This window comes from Vidua macroura, chromosome 1 (assembly GCF_024509145.1).
Source record: "Vidua macroura isolate BioBank_ID:100142 chromosome 1, ASM2450914v1, whole genome shotgun sequence".
NCBI classification, from domain to species: domain Eukaryota; kingdom Metazoa; phylum Chordata; class Aves; order Passeriformes; family Viduidae; genus Vidua; species Vidua macroura.
Window position 1 is genome coordinate 58,971,143 of NC_071571.1, and position 15,739 is coordinate 58,986,881.

Below are 15,739 nucleotides of genomic sequence, written 5' to 3' on the forward strand. Positions count from 1 at the left end.
AAGCTACTTTCTAGAAGAAACTCTCAGTCTCATTTGGCAGCATATTCAATAACTAAAATAATTAAAAGCTGTACGGAACATACCAGAGTAACAAATCACACATGGAATACGGAGGAAAAGACTTAAGAAAATAACCAGGAGGTAGAAGCAGGGGCAGCAGTCCTATGAGTGAAATTCAGTCATGCTCTTGGCTGCTTGGCATGAGAGCCTACATGCAGTCTCACCATGTTTGACACCATGACAACACAGGTTGTACAATGTCTTCTATCTGGAAAGGGAAAAAATGTGATCCACGGATAACTTGTTCTTTATTTCACACCAATTGGTGTGCTCACGCATGTCCTCATATGGTATTCATTCTGTACATAGGGATTTTCACTGCCCACATTAACAAAGTAATCCAGACTCTTTTGCTTATCCTCTCAGGCCAAGAGTTAAACAAAGAGTAAGCATGAACATAGCTACTGAGATATGTTGGAGCAAGTCTAATCAAAAGATGCCTGCTGGAACAGAATTCAATTCTGTACCAGTTCAGGAGGGCTGTGCATACTTGTCCAGGCAAACACCAATCAGGCAACCCTCCAGAAGGCTCTCCTGTTTCATGGAGCTATGATAGCTTGCACAGAGATCCCTTAACGTGGATTGCATTGCTCAATACTGAATACACACAGCAGCTCCAGAGGTGAATTCTACCTTTAGTTTTCTGAGGAGACTGAAGTATTTAATTGAGTGTGCTTTTGGGATGCTTTGACCTGTGGCTAAGGCAAATTTTAGTTTTGCTCCTCCTAAGTGTAAGATAGACCAATGCTCCCCAACATTGTGTCTCTCACAGCATATAACTATTCACAAAAATGGTTGTCTGGATGAGGAGGTATTTTGAACACTTTCATAAATACTGAAATAATGTCCATCTGATGGCTACGTCTAACAGTGTCTCACATCAAAATATTCCAGCAACTCAGGAAAGATTTCAGACTTCATGAAAGAGGCCCCAGGTTGGAAAATGACCAAGATTCGAAAACACTCAGGCAATTGCTGGAATAAAATACTGAAGTGAAACCTCCTCATGGAGCAAGATGAAGTGGACAATTCTTTTATGTACAATATCTGTGAGGAAAAAAAATAAAACAGAATTTCACATTAAAGCAGGAAAAATATTTTAAAATTACATCTTTTAAAGATGTCACCATAAAGATAATGCTTCCACCGCTTCTGACAGAAGGGTAACTAGATAATTTAAATCCTTGAGGGTCTGTGAAGCATTAATAATCTATGAAAGATGATACCAAAAAGTAAATATATTGTGTATAGGTTTATAATACTACACCAATTATTTAAATCTCCCCTGGGAAATTCTTAGTATCTGCACTAAACCATAACAAACAGATGTTCTCAAGAAAAGCACAGTCATGAAAATAGGACATAAACCCCTGCATAGACTTCTGCTAGAAAGGAAGTATTGTTTCTATGGCTAGAAACACTAGCTGTATAAAAAGAATTTTAGTATTAGAATCACTGTAAGAAAGCATCAAAAGGGAAAAAAAAGCCAACCAAAAAAACATGCCAGTAAATTCCAATTTCTCTGCTAGAAGCTAGAGGCTTTAAGACTTTCAAAAAATAATATCTCAAAATACTAATAAACATTAGTAACAACTTTAAAACAAAGACAACAAGACAACACACATGATTTGTGAGTCTGAGTATTGAGCTTAAGACTTTTAAAACAGCCAGACTTATTTTTTCTTTCCCAAATGCCTAGGACCTGAATTTAACTGCCTAAAAATATAAATATTAGAAGTCTTCGGGTTCAGTAAAAAGTTGACTTTCAGACAGACAAAACAGAAGACATGATATTCTGCTGAAACTAAGTATGGCAAACAACCCTACTTAACTGGAGTTCACAAGCAGAGCTGTTGAACTTACTGCACAATGCTTTTGTAGGATTGACCTGCTGTCCAGCAAGCAGCTGCTGCAGCTTCTTGATGTCTACGCATGCTTCAGCCACACTTTCCAGATCTCTGCCTTGAGCAGAACTTTGACATCCATCCTCTGATGCTAAAAGTGTAAGGACACAACACTTAGTCCAAACATAAAAAGCAGTTTCAACACCCATAAGGACACACCTGAAAACTGCTGAAGTGCTGGAACTCAACTGGCTTGTTTTTCAGAACAGTGCAAGGAAAAGAAATCCCAGTTTTCCAGCAACATTTTCCTACCAAACTGTCAAGAATAATGGAAGAGATTCCCCACCACCCCCCCCAGACATGAAACAGACACTCCACTGGCCACTCTACTTTTTCTTTCAAGATTTCATTTGAAGACTTCAAAGTACTTGATGCTATTTTCTAAAGAATAAAAGTTTAAAAGTACTGTTATAAGCAACACACTTAAGTAATGAGATCAGACAGACACAAAATGTAACAGGGAAACTTACCCCAGGGAGGATTTCCCAGGTCTTTAAAATGTGTTGTTACAGATACTAAGTCAGTTTCTATTTTCAAGTTCATTTCACCACTCAAGTTTGCTTCAATCACCTGCAATCAATCTCAATTTTAGGCAACCCACTTTCACACTGCAGAATTACAGAAGAATACAGTTTGGTTTTGTTCAAATACAAGCTTCCAGGAGTACTTCAGTGCAAGTCACTTTCTGAAAATGGCTGAACATTGGAATGTTCAGCTATAAAATGCATTTCTCTTCATTCCCATGTGAATAACTCTAGACCAAATTTTCAGAAGTTATGAAAAGAAAGAAATTTAATTGCTCTCCAGTACTTTTAGAACAAGTATTAGCTTTAGGAAGTTCATGTGCTGAGGAAAAGGCTTCAGAAATGAGACTGAAGCTGAAGAAATGCAAAGATTCCTGAATTTCCATTCAGTTATTCAACAAATAGAAAGGCACCTACACAGTCTATATGACACACACAGAAAATGGGATGCACCAGGAGCTGACAGTGCTGCTTTCAAGAATTTAAAATAGACAACAGCTGGATCAGATCAGGAACTCCAAGAAGGACTTTGAACTGACAGAAATCCTGGAAAAGTGCTAAAAGCTTTCAAATTCCATCCTGAAAACTGGAAGAAGAAATTTGAAGGAGACTATATATGGTCTTACAAATCCCAAGCAGATCAGAGGATTCCAAAGCACAACTAAGCACTTTGTTTCTGCTGTGATTAGATGAATTCTCAGTAATTTAAAAAAAAAAAAAAAAAAAAAAAAAGAGACTTGTACTGCAACCGGAATCTTGTATAGAATGGAGATGCCAAGCTCCCAGAAAATGGACAAGTACTATCAGAAATTGCTTCTAAGCCCATTTTGCAGCACTGGTCTTGACCAGTTTTATTACCAGGATGCATCTTGCAAAAATAATTAATTGTGGCACAATGTTTTTGTTTTCTAACAACATGAAAGCAAGGCACTTAGTATAAATTCAATCCCATTATACAACTATCTTGTGTGAGAAAAGAGCTTCAGCTCTAGAAACAAAAGCACTGTGCTCAATCTTGCGTAAGCATATCCACCAAGGACATGGGGGAAGGAAAGAAAATAAAAACAAAGCCCCCAAAAAACCTCACAAAAGGAAAGAGTTTGATGTGTATTTGCAGGACGGCTGACATTTGCAAAACCACCAGTAACCCAGGGTAATCTCTCAACTCTTCCAAGTCTTGAAAAACTGACACTGTTCCAATTTCAGGATTCTCAGTTAACAGAAAAATTCCTATTTATCAAAACTGGTATGAACAGCATCAAACCCAAACTTTTCAAAGCTCTACACTTACTTGCTAACTCAGTCAATTATGGTGACTGTGAGCACAAACAACTAAATAAAAAACCAAAGCCCTTTTCTGTCCAGCTGCAGAGGGGTTCTTTCAGTTAAAAGGCCCACCGTCACTCTAGAAATCCCAGGTAGACTGCAAATCCAACATGTCAGTCTAAAGCACAGTGTAACATCCAGGGGCTATTAGCAAAATTTCCTTTAAATCCTACATCAAGTTTACCTAAAGTTCATTCACAGACACTTAACACAACACTCACTTAATAGGCATTTCCTCAATGAAATAGCCTGTAAAGTCTCCAGCTAGCTTCCTGAAGGACTGAAATTTCTTACCAGCTATGAACAGTAGCTTGTAGCAACACAATGCCATGTTCTTTCATGGATTTAGTACAAAGAGCATCATTTTTTGAGAAGCCCAGGAAAAGCTTTTCAGTGTAAATCCTAAAATAAATCCCATCATTCTATTCAGCCTTTACACAGGCTTCAGGTGCCTTGATTTCAATGTCTAAGTCATCTCAAAATAAGATAATGTGGCAGCACTAATTTAGGCAACATGTTATGTCCCTCATGAAATAACATCTGTAGCATACACGCTTTAACTTACAATGAAATTGCTGAGATTCTTCATTCTTTCCACAACACTCTTCATTGTTTTCAGCACTGGTAGGTAAATACTGACCTAGGAATACATAAGAATTGCATTTGCACAAGTATTTCAAATGTGATTGGGACACATTTATCTCTACTTTCAATTCTATCATAGTTTGCACAGTGTTATCTATGGCTTTCAGGGTGCACAATATCTATCTGAAATCAGCAAATGTCTCAGGAACAGAGGAACATTTTCCCATTATACCAACAGGCCATCAGTCTAGCAATTGTTCCAGACGTAATATTCCAAGTCTGTGTTCAAAATAGAGGCATGTTTTTGCAAATCAGACTCTCACATGAACATCTGCATTATTAAATAGTCAATTACTATAGCCAAAAAGAAAAGAACAAGATTCTTACGATACTGCAGTAATTGCTGGAACTGCAGCAGTGTAAATCTGAAATAAAAGAACAAAATACTGAAAGTTTCTTCTTGTATGTCTTCAGAATCTAAATACTCTTAGCTATAGAGGTAACAGACATCCATAACCTCAAATAGGAGCACATTTGTATAAGGACCTTTCCTTACAATTCTGCTAAGAGCTAAAATCAGGAAGAAACACATATATCTTTAACTCTGCCAGATAGGCCATAAATTTCGGAAAGAACAGATTATTTGGGCCATTTAGCACTTGAACAGCTGAAACAGTCTAAACTTGTGTGTGGCAAGCACATTTCTCTCTCTCTCAGGATTTTTACTGAGGTGCACAGAGAGAAATGAAAGAGAAAACAATTTCTATTTCTGCTCCTTGTTTTTCTCTTGTGGAATGTGTTTGGAGAATTGTTTACCCAGAGTGAGCGCTTGGTTAAATCATGGTGGATTGTTTGGGCCTGACAGCCAATCAGATCCACCTGTGTCTGGACTCTGGCGAACAGGGTCGTGAGTTGGGAGATATGATAGTTAGAGAAAGTAGCATGTAGTATTTAGTATCCTCTTTTATATAGCATATTAATGTATTATAACATAATTATAATAAAGAAATCATTCAGCCTTCTGAAATGGAGTTAGACATCACCATTCTTCCCATTGGGTTCGCTGACATCTACAACACTTGTGTGGTTTAGAGGTGCTCCAGACTAAAGCTATGCCAAATCCTTTTCTCCTCCCTTCCTCTGCCATGAATATCACAGAAGCAATTGGCAATCACCCACTCTGTTTCCATAGGTTCTAGTCTCTCTTGTCAGGATAGAAGCCATGTTCCATACCCCTCCAAAACTGTAGCCTCCAGTCTTTCCTCTTTCCTTTCCAAACCCCACCAGCAGTATACTCTACAGCAATACCATTCCACTTGCAAACTCCCCTTTCAGAAGGGAATATAAAAGCAGATGCTTACATCAAAGTCTGGCACACTGGGTTCTCTGAAGTCATTCCACATTCTTCTGGGAATAACTCCCACAGGAATGTCATGTGTCACAATCCTACTGCTGCTTGATAAGGATGGCTTGAGGGAAAAAGAGGATGCTCTTGCAGTTAAACACAAGATTGGAATTCTAAATTTAAATTTTTCAGACCCACTCTGGGAAAATGCTATAACTACACGCCCGACACTCAGTTCCAGTTTTCCCTCAGCTCCTATCAATATGCTTTTAAGTGGGCTTCTCTTTCAAATGAAGAAGAGTTTGTGATGTATCAGTCATAAGTGTATCTATAAGCTATCCTCAGAGCTGAAGAGGTGAATCAGCAGAGTTAACAACAATAAAAGAATCAGAAGTCAGCATACAATATTAGGAAAACCAAAGGCAAAACACAGTGCCAAACACTGAAACCTCCTTCACCTAATGGCTTCAATGAAAAGGCAGTAATCCAGAAGATACAGAGGATGAAGGAATGGAGAAAAGTAGACATTAGAACAACTTTTTTCAATAACATAGCTTTCTTCCTCCACCTCCTCCTTGCCTTTTGGAAAATTTAAAGCTGGTTCTGTATACTACCAACCATGATGGCAAGAAAGGCTAGTGAAATGGAAAATGGCACAATGTTTCTTTAGTTTTCTAGAATTACACCAAATATTACCCTTTGATCTTAGGAAACATACTAAATTTTAGAGAACTTTTTCTTAATATTGAACGTGAAAGCATAGTTGCACTTACTAGCTCCACAGCAACTCTAAGACAGGGACAGTGTTTATTAGTCAACTTGATCTTCACCGCCTTAGCACTCTGGGCAGTTTTTAATGCTCTCGATAGGTTCTCAGGCACAAACTCTAAATAGATTTCATTGTGCTCTGCAGCTACTCCTTCCATCTGAAATTCATTGAAGAAATTCCCCTACAATTTTTGAAAGTTGGGAAATAAAGCAAACAAGAGAGGCAAGTTTTATTTATCAGACCTTAAGTTTAGAGCTGCATTTGTACACCAGAAACTCCCCTCTGCCTCACATCACCTGAGGAATCACAACCATGAAAACTCATTGCTTCAGGCTAAACCAATTAATGTACTCCCCTAACACCTAATCAGTCCATTAAACAATGAGTTATGCTTTCCTGTTTCCAGTTTTGGGGAGGCCCACGTGAGCCAGCACATACTTAAGCTTTACCACTGAAGTGACAATCAAGGAAAAAGGAATATCCAACCTGAAACACCTGTGCAATCAGACAGACCTTGAGAGACCTGGCACATGGAAGGTGAGGGCTACAAGAAATGCCTCGTACATCAAACCTAACTGCATGCTCTGGTTTTCAAAATGTGGTTACTGAACTCTCTGGGCTCACCTGGCTCAGCTCACACCACAGACTGGCGCCTCCATTTGCTACTTTATCGGAGAGGATGAAATACAGCTTGCAGACAGTAAGGCGCAGGATGCAGGTCTTGGTTAACTTGGCGATTGTGTTAATTATACCTGCAGGAGGGAGGGAGGAGAACGTTATAGCGGTGATCGCTCCACGCACCCCAGTCTCTGCGGGACAGAAAAACCTTCAGCTTTTACAAACGCCGCTCGTGCTGCTTCGCAAACCCCTAAACACCTCGGGGCGAAGGAAAGCGCCTCATGCCACATCCTCCCAGGAAAGCAGGTAGTCCTCACCTCCCTTCCTCTTTTCTTTGCCCGAGAAAGCCGGCCCCAGCCGCTCAGTGAGGCACTGCTGCCCTTCAGCCTGCCCCGGCATACTCACGGCTGAAGTGGCTGAGGCAGGCGAGATCCACGATCTTAGCCCGAAATCGCATAGCGGCGCGGGCCCTCCAGGCCCTCGCCTGCTGCCACGGAAGGCGGTTAGGAAGGTAGAGGCCTAACACCCAACAGCCGTCCCCGGATGCGCGGCGGGATTGGGCAGGGTCTGGCACAGGCAGGCCGGACTTCCTTCCGCTGCGGTAGGAAGCGTCGCAATCCGGGCTGAAAAGCTTAGGTCGAAAATGTCTTGGCAGCCCCGGAACATACGTGAAAATTCGTCTGTATGGGTCGCAGTCCCGATGTCTCGAGAAATTTCTTTTTCAATCCAAGGGGGCCCTTGCAGCAGACACCCTGCCGCACAGGACGCGGTGGTGAGAAAGTAAAGCAACAGTCGTGTTAGAAAGCGGAGCGAACAGCTTCGTGAGTGGCCTTTCCACTGCCCCACTGTTACCAGGCCACCCAGAAAGGGCTGGGCAACCGAAAGTGTTTTGAGAAAGATACTCTCTGTCAGACCGGGCACCTCATAGCCAGCTTAATGCATGGTGCACAGGGGTTTATGCAAAGGTTGGAATAGTTCAAGGAAATAGAAAGTGAAAGAAAACTGCTTTACCTAGTCAATGTGCAGCATGCCTGTTTCTTATAGACGGTGTCCTTTGCCTTAATGGTTTTGGTTCCTTGCAGTCCTTCAAAACTACAGCATTTGCAGAGACAGTTTTCTAGTGTTGTTCTTTTTTGGTCTGTCAGGACTGTCTGGTGTTCTTTTCTCACATTGCAAGTTCCCCAGATCAGTTAAATTGCCTCTCTAACATTTAATTTTGAAATATTCTTGGGATGCTGCTCACTTGCCTTGATCTCTCTTTCAATACAGTCATTATGAAGAAAATGAAAAGAAATAACCGTGGGTCTGCCTAGTGACAGATGCAGCAATAGTTTCTGGAGAGGTTATTCTCTGCTTGTATTGCTCTTAGGCCTTGTAAATTTTGTAGAAATAAGCTGAAGATTTTCCTAGAGAAACCAGTGCAGCAGAGCATCACAAATTCTCATCTAGGATCCTGTCAACTATGCCAATTTGTCACAAATGTGTGGTTTAGGGTCACTCAAAGAATCATCATGAAAAGTGGGGTTAATATACATATATAAAAGTGTGACATAAAGTTCAATGACAAGATTCACTCCATCATGGATGAAACATACAAAGAAAAATCTAATTAGAATAATTTTAGAGTTATTTACACAGAGACCAAAGACAAAAAAGAGTAAGGAAGACTCTCCTGTTGAATCACAAAGTTCGGAGTATACCCTCTTGCTTTCTAAACTCCTCATAGAGCTTAGGTGCAGCTTGGTCCAGTCTTAGCTTCAGACTTGGACAATAGTTTATACCTAACAGAATTATCTCCAACTTTTTCATTAAATACTGCTCCATTAGCCTTTTGTTTTGTGAAACATGGCTGCAGAAGATAAAACCCTGATGGTGTGAAATCCCACACACTAAACTTTGCAGTTTAACACACTTTCCATCTTCCACAGACATAATAGCAGGCTGCTTTTAGTGAAGTGATTGCTACATGAAGGTTAAGCAGGAATTTGCAGAAGGGAGATTGATCTAATCCCTTTCAAGTTGTGGCATCCTGATACATGTGGATTGCATAAGGTTTAACAGATCCACATCATTTGCCTTTTCTGCCTTTGACTATGGTTTCCTGGTTTTACCGTGGCCAAACGCCAGGCACCCATGAAAGTCACTCACTCACCCTCCCCTGCCACAGCTGGGCAGAGGAGAGAAAAAATTAACAAAGGGCTTATAAGTTGAGATAAGGACTGGGAAAAGACACTCCAAGGGCAAAACAGGCTCAACTTGGAGATACAAAGTAGATTTATTACTAATAAAATCAGAGGACGATAATGAGAAGTACAGTAAGCTCTTAAAAACATCTTCCCTCAAACCCTCTTTCCTTCCCACTGACAGTGCAGGGAGACAGGGCATGGGGAGTTTTGGTCAGTTTGTCACCTGAGATCTGCTGCTCAGGGATGGGGGTCCTTCCCCTGTGCGATTGTGGGGTCCCTCCCATAGGAGACAGTTCTTCATTAACTTCTCCAACAGGGGTCCACTCTCATTAGCAGCAGTCCTCCCAAAACTGCTGCAACATGAATTCATTCCATGGGCAAACAGTCCTCCCAAAACTGCTGCAGCATGGGTCAGTCTTCCATGGGATGCAGTCCTCCAAGGACAGGCTGCTCCAGCCTGGAAGCCAGGGCCTCCTCTCCCAACTGACTCTTCCACTGGACCACAGTCTTTTCCAGGCATCCACCTGCTCTGGCATAGGCACCTCCACCACAGGCTGCAAATGAATCTCTGCAACCCTTGTGGATCTGCATGGCCTGCAGAGGAATCTCGGCTCCAGTGAAACAAACTTTAAGGGATTTAGAGATTTTAGAGGAGCTAAGATTTTAGTTAGAGATAAGCCTTACTAGAGTTAATTAAAATAAATGACTAGGCCTTGATGAAGTTAAGAGTTAGTAGTTAACTAATAATTGGTTGCTTGTCAATACAATGTTTAGTTAGCTGGGTTTATAATGGAGAATATAGAAACTGACAAATAGCTTTTAGGAACATAAGACAATTGTGGGCCTCCTCTGTTCTGAAACCAATTGAAGACAGGGAATGGGAGTTCTACCAAGGTTCATTTGTCATATTTGCATTGAAAAGGTAGAAAGGTCAGAATGAGGAAGACTTCATTTACTTCCTCATTTTGGGACCCCTCCCCATGAAAGGGACCACCAACCCATTTCAAGGAACAAACTATGCATGCTTAATAGCTTTTGAAATGATTAGCATACGAAGCAAGGAATGGGATGTACTAAATTATGAATATGTATTTGTGTTTTGGGTATTCAATTCTTGTGTGGATAAAAGGACTCTGTAATCATTTGAAAGGTGTGGTGTGTATTTGGGAGCTATCCCACATGCTGCCCGGCGTCGCAATAAACATACACTTTCTAACTTTAAACTGTTAGAGAGTTTTTGTCCGTCACAGTTGGATATCGGTGCTAGATCAATATCCGTATTTCTTTAACAAATCACCAGTGCCTGGAGCACCTCTTCCTCCTCCATCTTCACTGACTTTGGTGTCTCCATGTTGTTTCCTTCACATGTTCTCACCTTCTCCTCTTCTCTAGCTGGAATTCAAACTGCGCCACCACTTTGTTTTGATTTTCTTCTTAAATATGTTATCACAGAGGTGTTACTATAATTTCTAATTGGCCCAACCTTGGCCAGTGGTATATCTGCCTTCAGAACCATCAGAGATTGGCTCTGCTGGACATGGTGGAAGCTTTTTACAGTTTTTCACAGAAGCCACCTCTGTGGCCTCCCCGCTACCAAAACCCAGGCCATCCAAAACCAACACAGCAGGACAGAAGTTTGTTCTCTAGCTTGTTTTCTAGATATGGTCTGTTGCTAACAATGCTTTATAGCCTCTGAAGATTAAGCCTCAATGAGAAGACAGACTTTAGGTCTGTCTAAAAATTTCCATTGCTTGCCCTAAATAATAAAGAGCAGGGAATTAATAACCAAGATGGGCATCAGAAATAAATTACTATATGCCACATATACACCCAGAAGTCTGCAAAAAAAAAGGCTTTATATTGCTCTGTGCTCTCATCACAGTTGAGTGACAGGCTCTACTTCAGTCGTTCAGGCCAGGCAGGAGCCATTTATTACTATGGCTGTAGGAGAGAAAGCAGATTAACAGAGGTTCAGTTCTCTATCCATACCGGCTTAATACAGAAGTGCTAGGGTATATCACATTGACAGCAGATACACACAGTTTTGTGAAGGGACCTTGATATGGCAGAGCAGCAGTGACAGAGTAGGAGACTGTTACAGCAGTTGTACCCCTATTCTCCTCATAACTCAGAACCTCTGTGCTGTCTGTGGATCTTCTCAGCCTGTCATCCTCTTGATTGTGACACTACTATATCCATTGTCAACTTTTAGGCCTAGTGAGTCCTGCTGCCACGCAATTACTTGTTGTGATCAAAGCCAATTTCTTCTGCAGTGTTTGCTTGGTTGATGTATTTTTTCCAATTTTTCTATTAGTTATTTACATAATAAATGGATTATACACACATTTGAAACCAGAAGTTCTATGTTTTTAAGCCCATCTAAATAACTTTAAAGTATAATTATTTAGGAAGAAGGCATTCACACTGCTTAGGTTGCTTGATGGAGAGACAAAGAAAGTGAAATAAAAATCTGATAATGTCAGCTCTGAGAACCAGAGGGACAGAGAACATATCACCACAGAAAATGAATAGGTACTAGAAAGGGCTCTTTCTCTGTAAAACACTTTTAACTGTACTATTAAGTCCATTCCACATTACTTTGATCTATGAGTGAGTATTATTGTAACTGATCATTTGGCTTGAAAAATCTGTATGATTTGATCTCAGTCTGCTGAAGCTCAGCTCTGAACAGGTCTATGTCACTGGACTTAAGAGGTAATAAAATAACATTAAGGGGTTTTTTTTGGCTGTTACGGAAAACTTTAGTATTTTTTACATTAATGAATTGGAAACTGACCACAATGTATATCTAGATGTTTAGGTTAATCAGTATTTTCAATTTGAAATTGTACACTTAATGAAACACATCTTTGTCATACACTGTTTAAAGTTGTTAGTGAAAATCCCTATGTTAAATGTTGCTTTGAGCAAGAAAAGTATAGTACAACAAGCCTACACAAGCCAAAACAATGATCAGTTTCAAAACACAGTAATTAACTCATTTTAATGATATGATTAATGGATCCATTGTGGTGCATTGCAAATTAAAAATATAGTAATTTAGATATGAAAAAAACCATAAAAAGTGAAAATGAAATTAAGAATAAAACACTAGCCACAGTGAAAATTTCAAGAATTATTTTCTATTGTCATCTACACAAAACTGGAACTGAAGTCATTTTGACTATAGGGACAATCATGAGAAACTATTTTGAGTTAAATGAAATAACTTTACCTAAAACAAGTTGTGTGTATTTTATTACAATAAAATTTCCTTTGGAATTCCTAGGGAGGAAGTGCTTCCCCTCTTTGTACCTTCATGGCAAAGTAATTCACATTCGTTTTCAATCAATGAACCTTGTTTATATGCTGCCTACATGCTGCTTTGATTTTTGGGTTTAATGTTAAAGTGAGCAAATGACATAAAACGCCTAGTGGGAAATCCTGCCAGCTTGCAGAGAGAACGCACCAAATGAGAAAATAATATGCCAGATCTACAGACAGGCTGATCACCTGAGAAGAACCTGTCTCTATTTTTGCTAATATTTATTGTAAAAAAGGGGTATAAGGAGGACCAAAAGGACTCATAATTTTTTTAACATATGTAGGGATCATGTCTTCAACTGAGACTTGCTTTTGGGCCAATATTATAGCAGTTATGAAGCTGACTACTAGTATTGAAGCATAGAAGCAGTGAGCAATTTGTCCCTAAAATACTGTGATTAAAAAAAGACCCCAAACAAAACCCAAACAGGTTACTGCCTCTGCATTCAATAATGAATTCATCATCATCCAGCAAATTAGAGAGGCCCAGGTAGAACTCAAACTGGCAACTTCTGTGAAGGACAGCAAAAAATATTTTTATAAATACATTAATGGCAAAAGGAAGGGCAAGGACAACCTCCATTCTCTATAAGATGTGGGAGGGAATTTAGTAACTGAAGATGAGGAAAAGGCAGAGGTACTGAATACCTTCTCTGCCTCAGTTTTGAACAAAGAGACAGGTTGTCCTCAGGAAATTCTGTCCTTCTGAGCTGCTAGATGGTGTCAGGGAGCAGAATAGCCCCCCGTTATCCAGGAGGAAGCAGTTAGAACCTGCTGAGCCACTTAGATGCTCACAAATCTATGGGATCAGATGGAATCCATCCTAATGTGATAAGGGAGCTGGCAGACGAGCTTGCAAAGCCGCTCTCCATCATTTACCATCAGTCCTGGCTCACTGGAGAGGTCCCAGAAGACTGGAAGCTGGCCAATGTGATGCCCATCCACAAGAAGGGCCTGAAGGAGGATCTGGGAAACTATAGGCCAGTCAACCTGACCCTGGTACCTGGCAAGGTTATGGAACAGATCATCCTGAGTACCTACAGGATGGCTGGGGAATCAGACCCAGCCAGCATGGGTTTAGGCAGAGTAGGTCGTGCTTGACCAACCTGATCTCCTTTTATGACCAGGTGACCAGCCTGGTGGATGCAGGAAAGGCTGTAGGTGTTGTCTACCTGAACTTCAGCAAAGCCTTTGACACTGTCTCCCACAGCATACTCCTGGAAAATCTGGCCACCATAGCTTGGACAGGTGCACCCTTTACTGGTGACAGTCGGGGTAAACATAGGGGTCTCTATGCTGTAGTGGTCAAACCTGTGTCTCACCCAGCCCCAATCCTGGGCTCGGCACTGACCCTTTTTTTTTTTTTTTTTTTTTTTTTTGATAGTGGCTTTTCGTTGTTATTCTCTAAATTTATATTTGGGCCATTTAATAAATTTTCTTTAATTAATAAATTGGAGCATTCATTTATAACAGCCCCTATTACCTTTACAGTATCTTTGCTCACACTATAACTTTTTGGAATATTTAACAGGCAGGTTCTTCCTGCCCCTGTGTCTACCACAACTTCTAATTGTTCTTCTAGGGGATCCACTTTTAAAGTTATCACCGGCTCCAGATGGTATTTGTCCCCTAAAATATAGAGCTTATGACTTCTCTGCTTCTCTGTTCCTCTTCTGTGCCCATCTCTCGGAAGATTTTCAGATCTTTTACCTTTCTACCTGATTAGTACAATTTCTCTTATAATGTCCTAAGTCTGTCTAACTATTCAATTGGAGTTTCTTCTTTCTCTCTTAAAAGCTGCCCTTAAAAAGCCCTTTTTTTTTTTTTTTTTTTTCCCGTCTTCGGGATGCCGTCTCTTTTATTCCCTTGATTATCAAATTACGATAATTATTCTTGTGTTTCCTCCCCTCCTCATTTTGACCCCACTCAGGAGGTGCTTCCTCTAGAGAGAGTTTCCCTGAACAGACGGAGTTGTGGTTACCGAGGGAACGGAACGCAGGGCAGGATGGGACTTTAGGGGAGGGATCCGCGCCGAGCCTTAGTCCTCCAAGGCCCAGGCGGGGTCCGCTGCTGGAACGCCAAAGGGGGAGCTTCGGTGGAGACCGAGCCGCGCATGGCTGATGGCGGCTGATTCGGCAGCTCCTGTCAGATGCAAAGCAGGCGGGGCGGACTCGGCCGCAGCTGCGGCGCCCAGCGCAGCCGGCACGGGCCGGGCAGCCGGGGATGGGACGGCCGAGACAGATGGGACCCCCCCGCGGCGCGGTCAGCGCGGCGACCCCAGATCACGCGGCAGGACAGACCCCAGCACGGCCGGCGGTGCGGCCGCGGGCCAGGCGGCCAGGACCGGGGCAGACAAATTCACCGGCGGGGCCGGAGCCGGGGTGGGGGCGGGGACCGGCGGTGCAGCCCCGAGCGGCGAGACCGGAGCCGGGACGGGAACCGGGACCGGCGGGGCAGCCGCGGGCGGTGGGGGGGAGAGTGGGAACGGAGGAGGCAACACTTGCAAAGGATCCCAATCTTTTTCTTTCCTCCCTTCCTCTTGTTCCCAGCCCTTTTCTTTCCCCCCTTTTTTCTTTTCTTGCGTTGTCTCGGTGGTTTCTGATACTTTGACGATTTTTATTCTCCCAAAATCTCCCGTCCAGCATATGGCATATTTTTTCTTCTGGATTGAACGGTTCATTTTGAATTTATATATAAATTTTAGAGCCTAACAAATCTAAACTTCTACTTTGAATACTTTGAAATGGTCGGAGAGCTAACTCACGACCTCCTAATATTTTTCTCATTACCTTTTTATTTATCCTTTAGCAAGTTATATATCTTTCAGTCATTTGCCTTGCTACTCCAAAAAAATCCCAATGCATCCATAGCTCCTTTCTTGTGTGTTACATATTCCAGTGCTCGTTTTAGAGCATATAATTCACAAGTTTAAGTTTACCAGTTTAAGGTTAATTTCCCTTTTTCAATAGTTTGCATGTTTTTCCCATCAACTACTGCATATCCTGTATTTTCTCTTGGTGCAGGGATTTGTATCTCTGTTAGCTAAAATAACCCCCCAAAGGGCTATCTTGGGGTATCTTCTCTGCTGGTACCCTTTT

General features: G+C 41.4%; 1 protein-coding gene across 1 annotated transcript; it reads right to left on the reverse strand.

Moving 5' to 3' along the window:
* Positions 1-289: 289 nt before the first annotated feature.
* On the reverse strand, positions 290-8,053 carry HUS1 (HUS1 checkpoint clamp component). Its single transcript, XM_053977928.1, has 8 exons — positions 7,537-8,053; positions 7,138-7,265; positions 6,518-6,694; positions 5,761-5,868; positions 4,380-4,454; positions 2,435-2,534; positions 1,924-2,055; positions 290-1,107 (listed from the first exon to the last, which is right to left on the reverse strand). Exons 1-8 carry the CDS (start codon positions 7,586-7,588, stop codon positions 1,025-1,027), a joined length of 855 nt encoding a protein of 284 aa, XP_053833903.1. The 5' UTR covers positions 7,589-8,053; the 3' UTR covers positions 290-1,024.
* Positions 8,054-15,739: the final 7,686 nt, after the last annotated feature.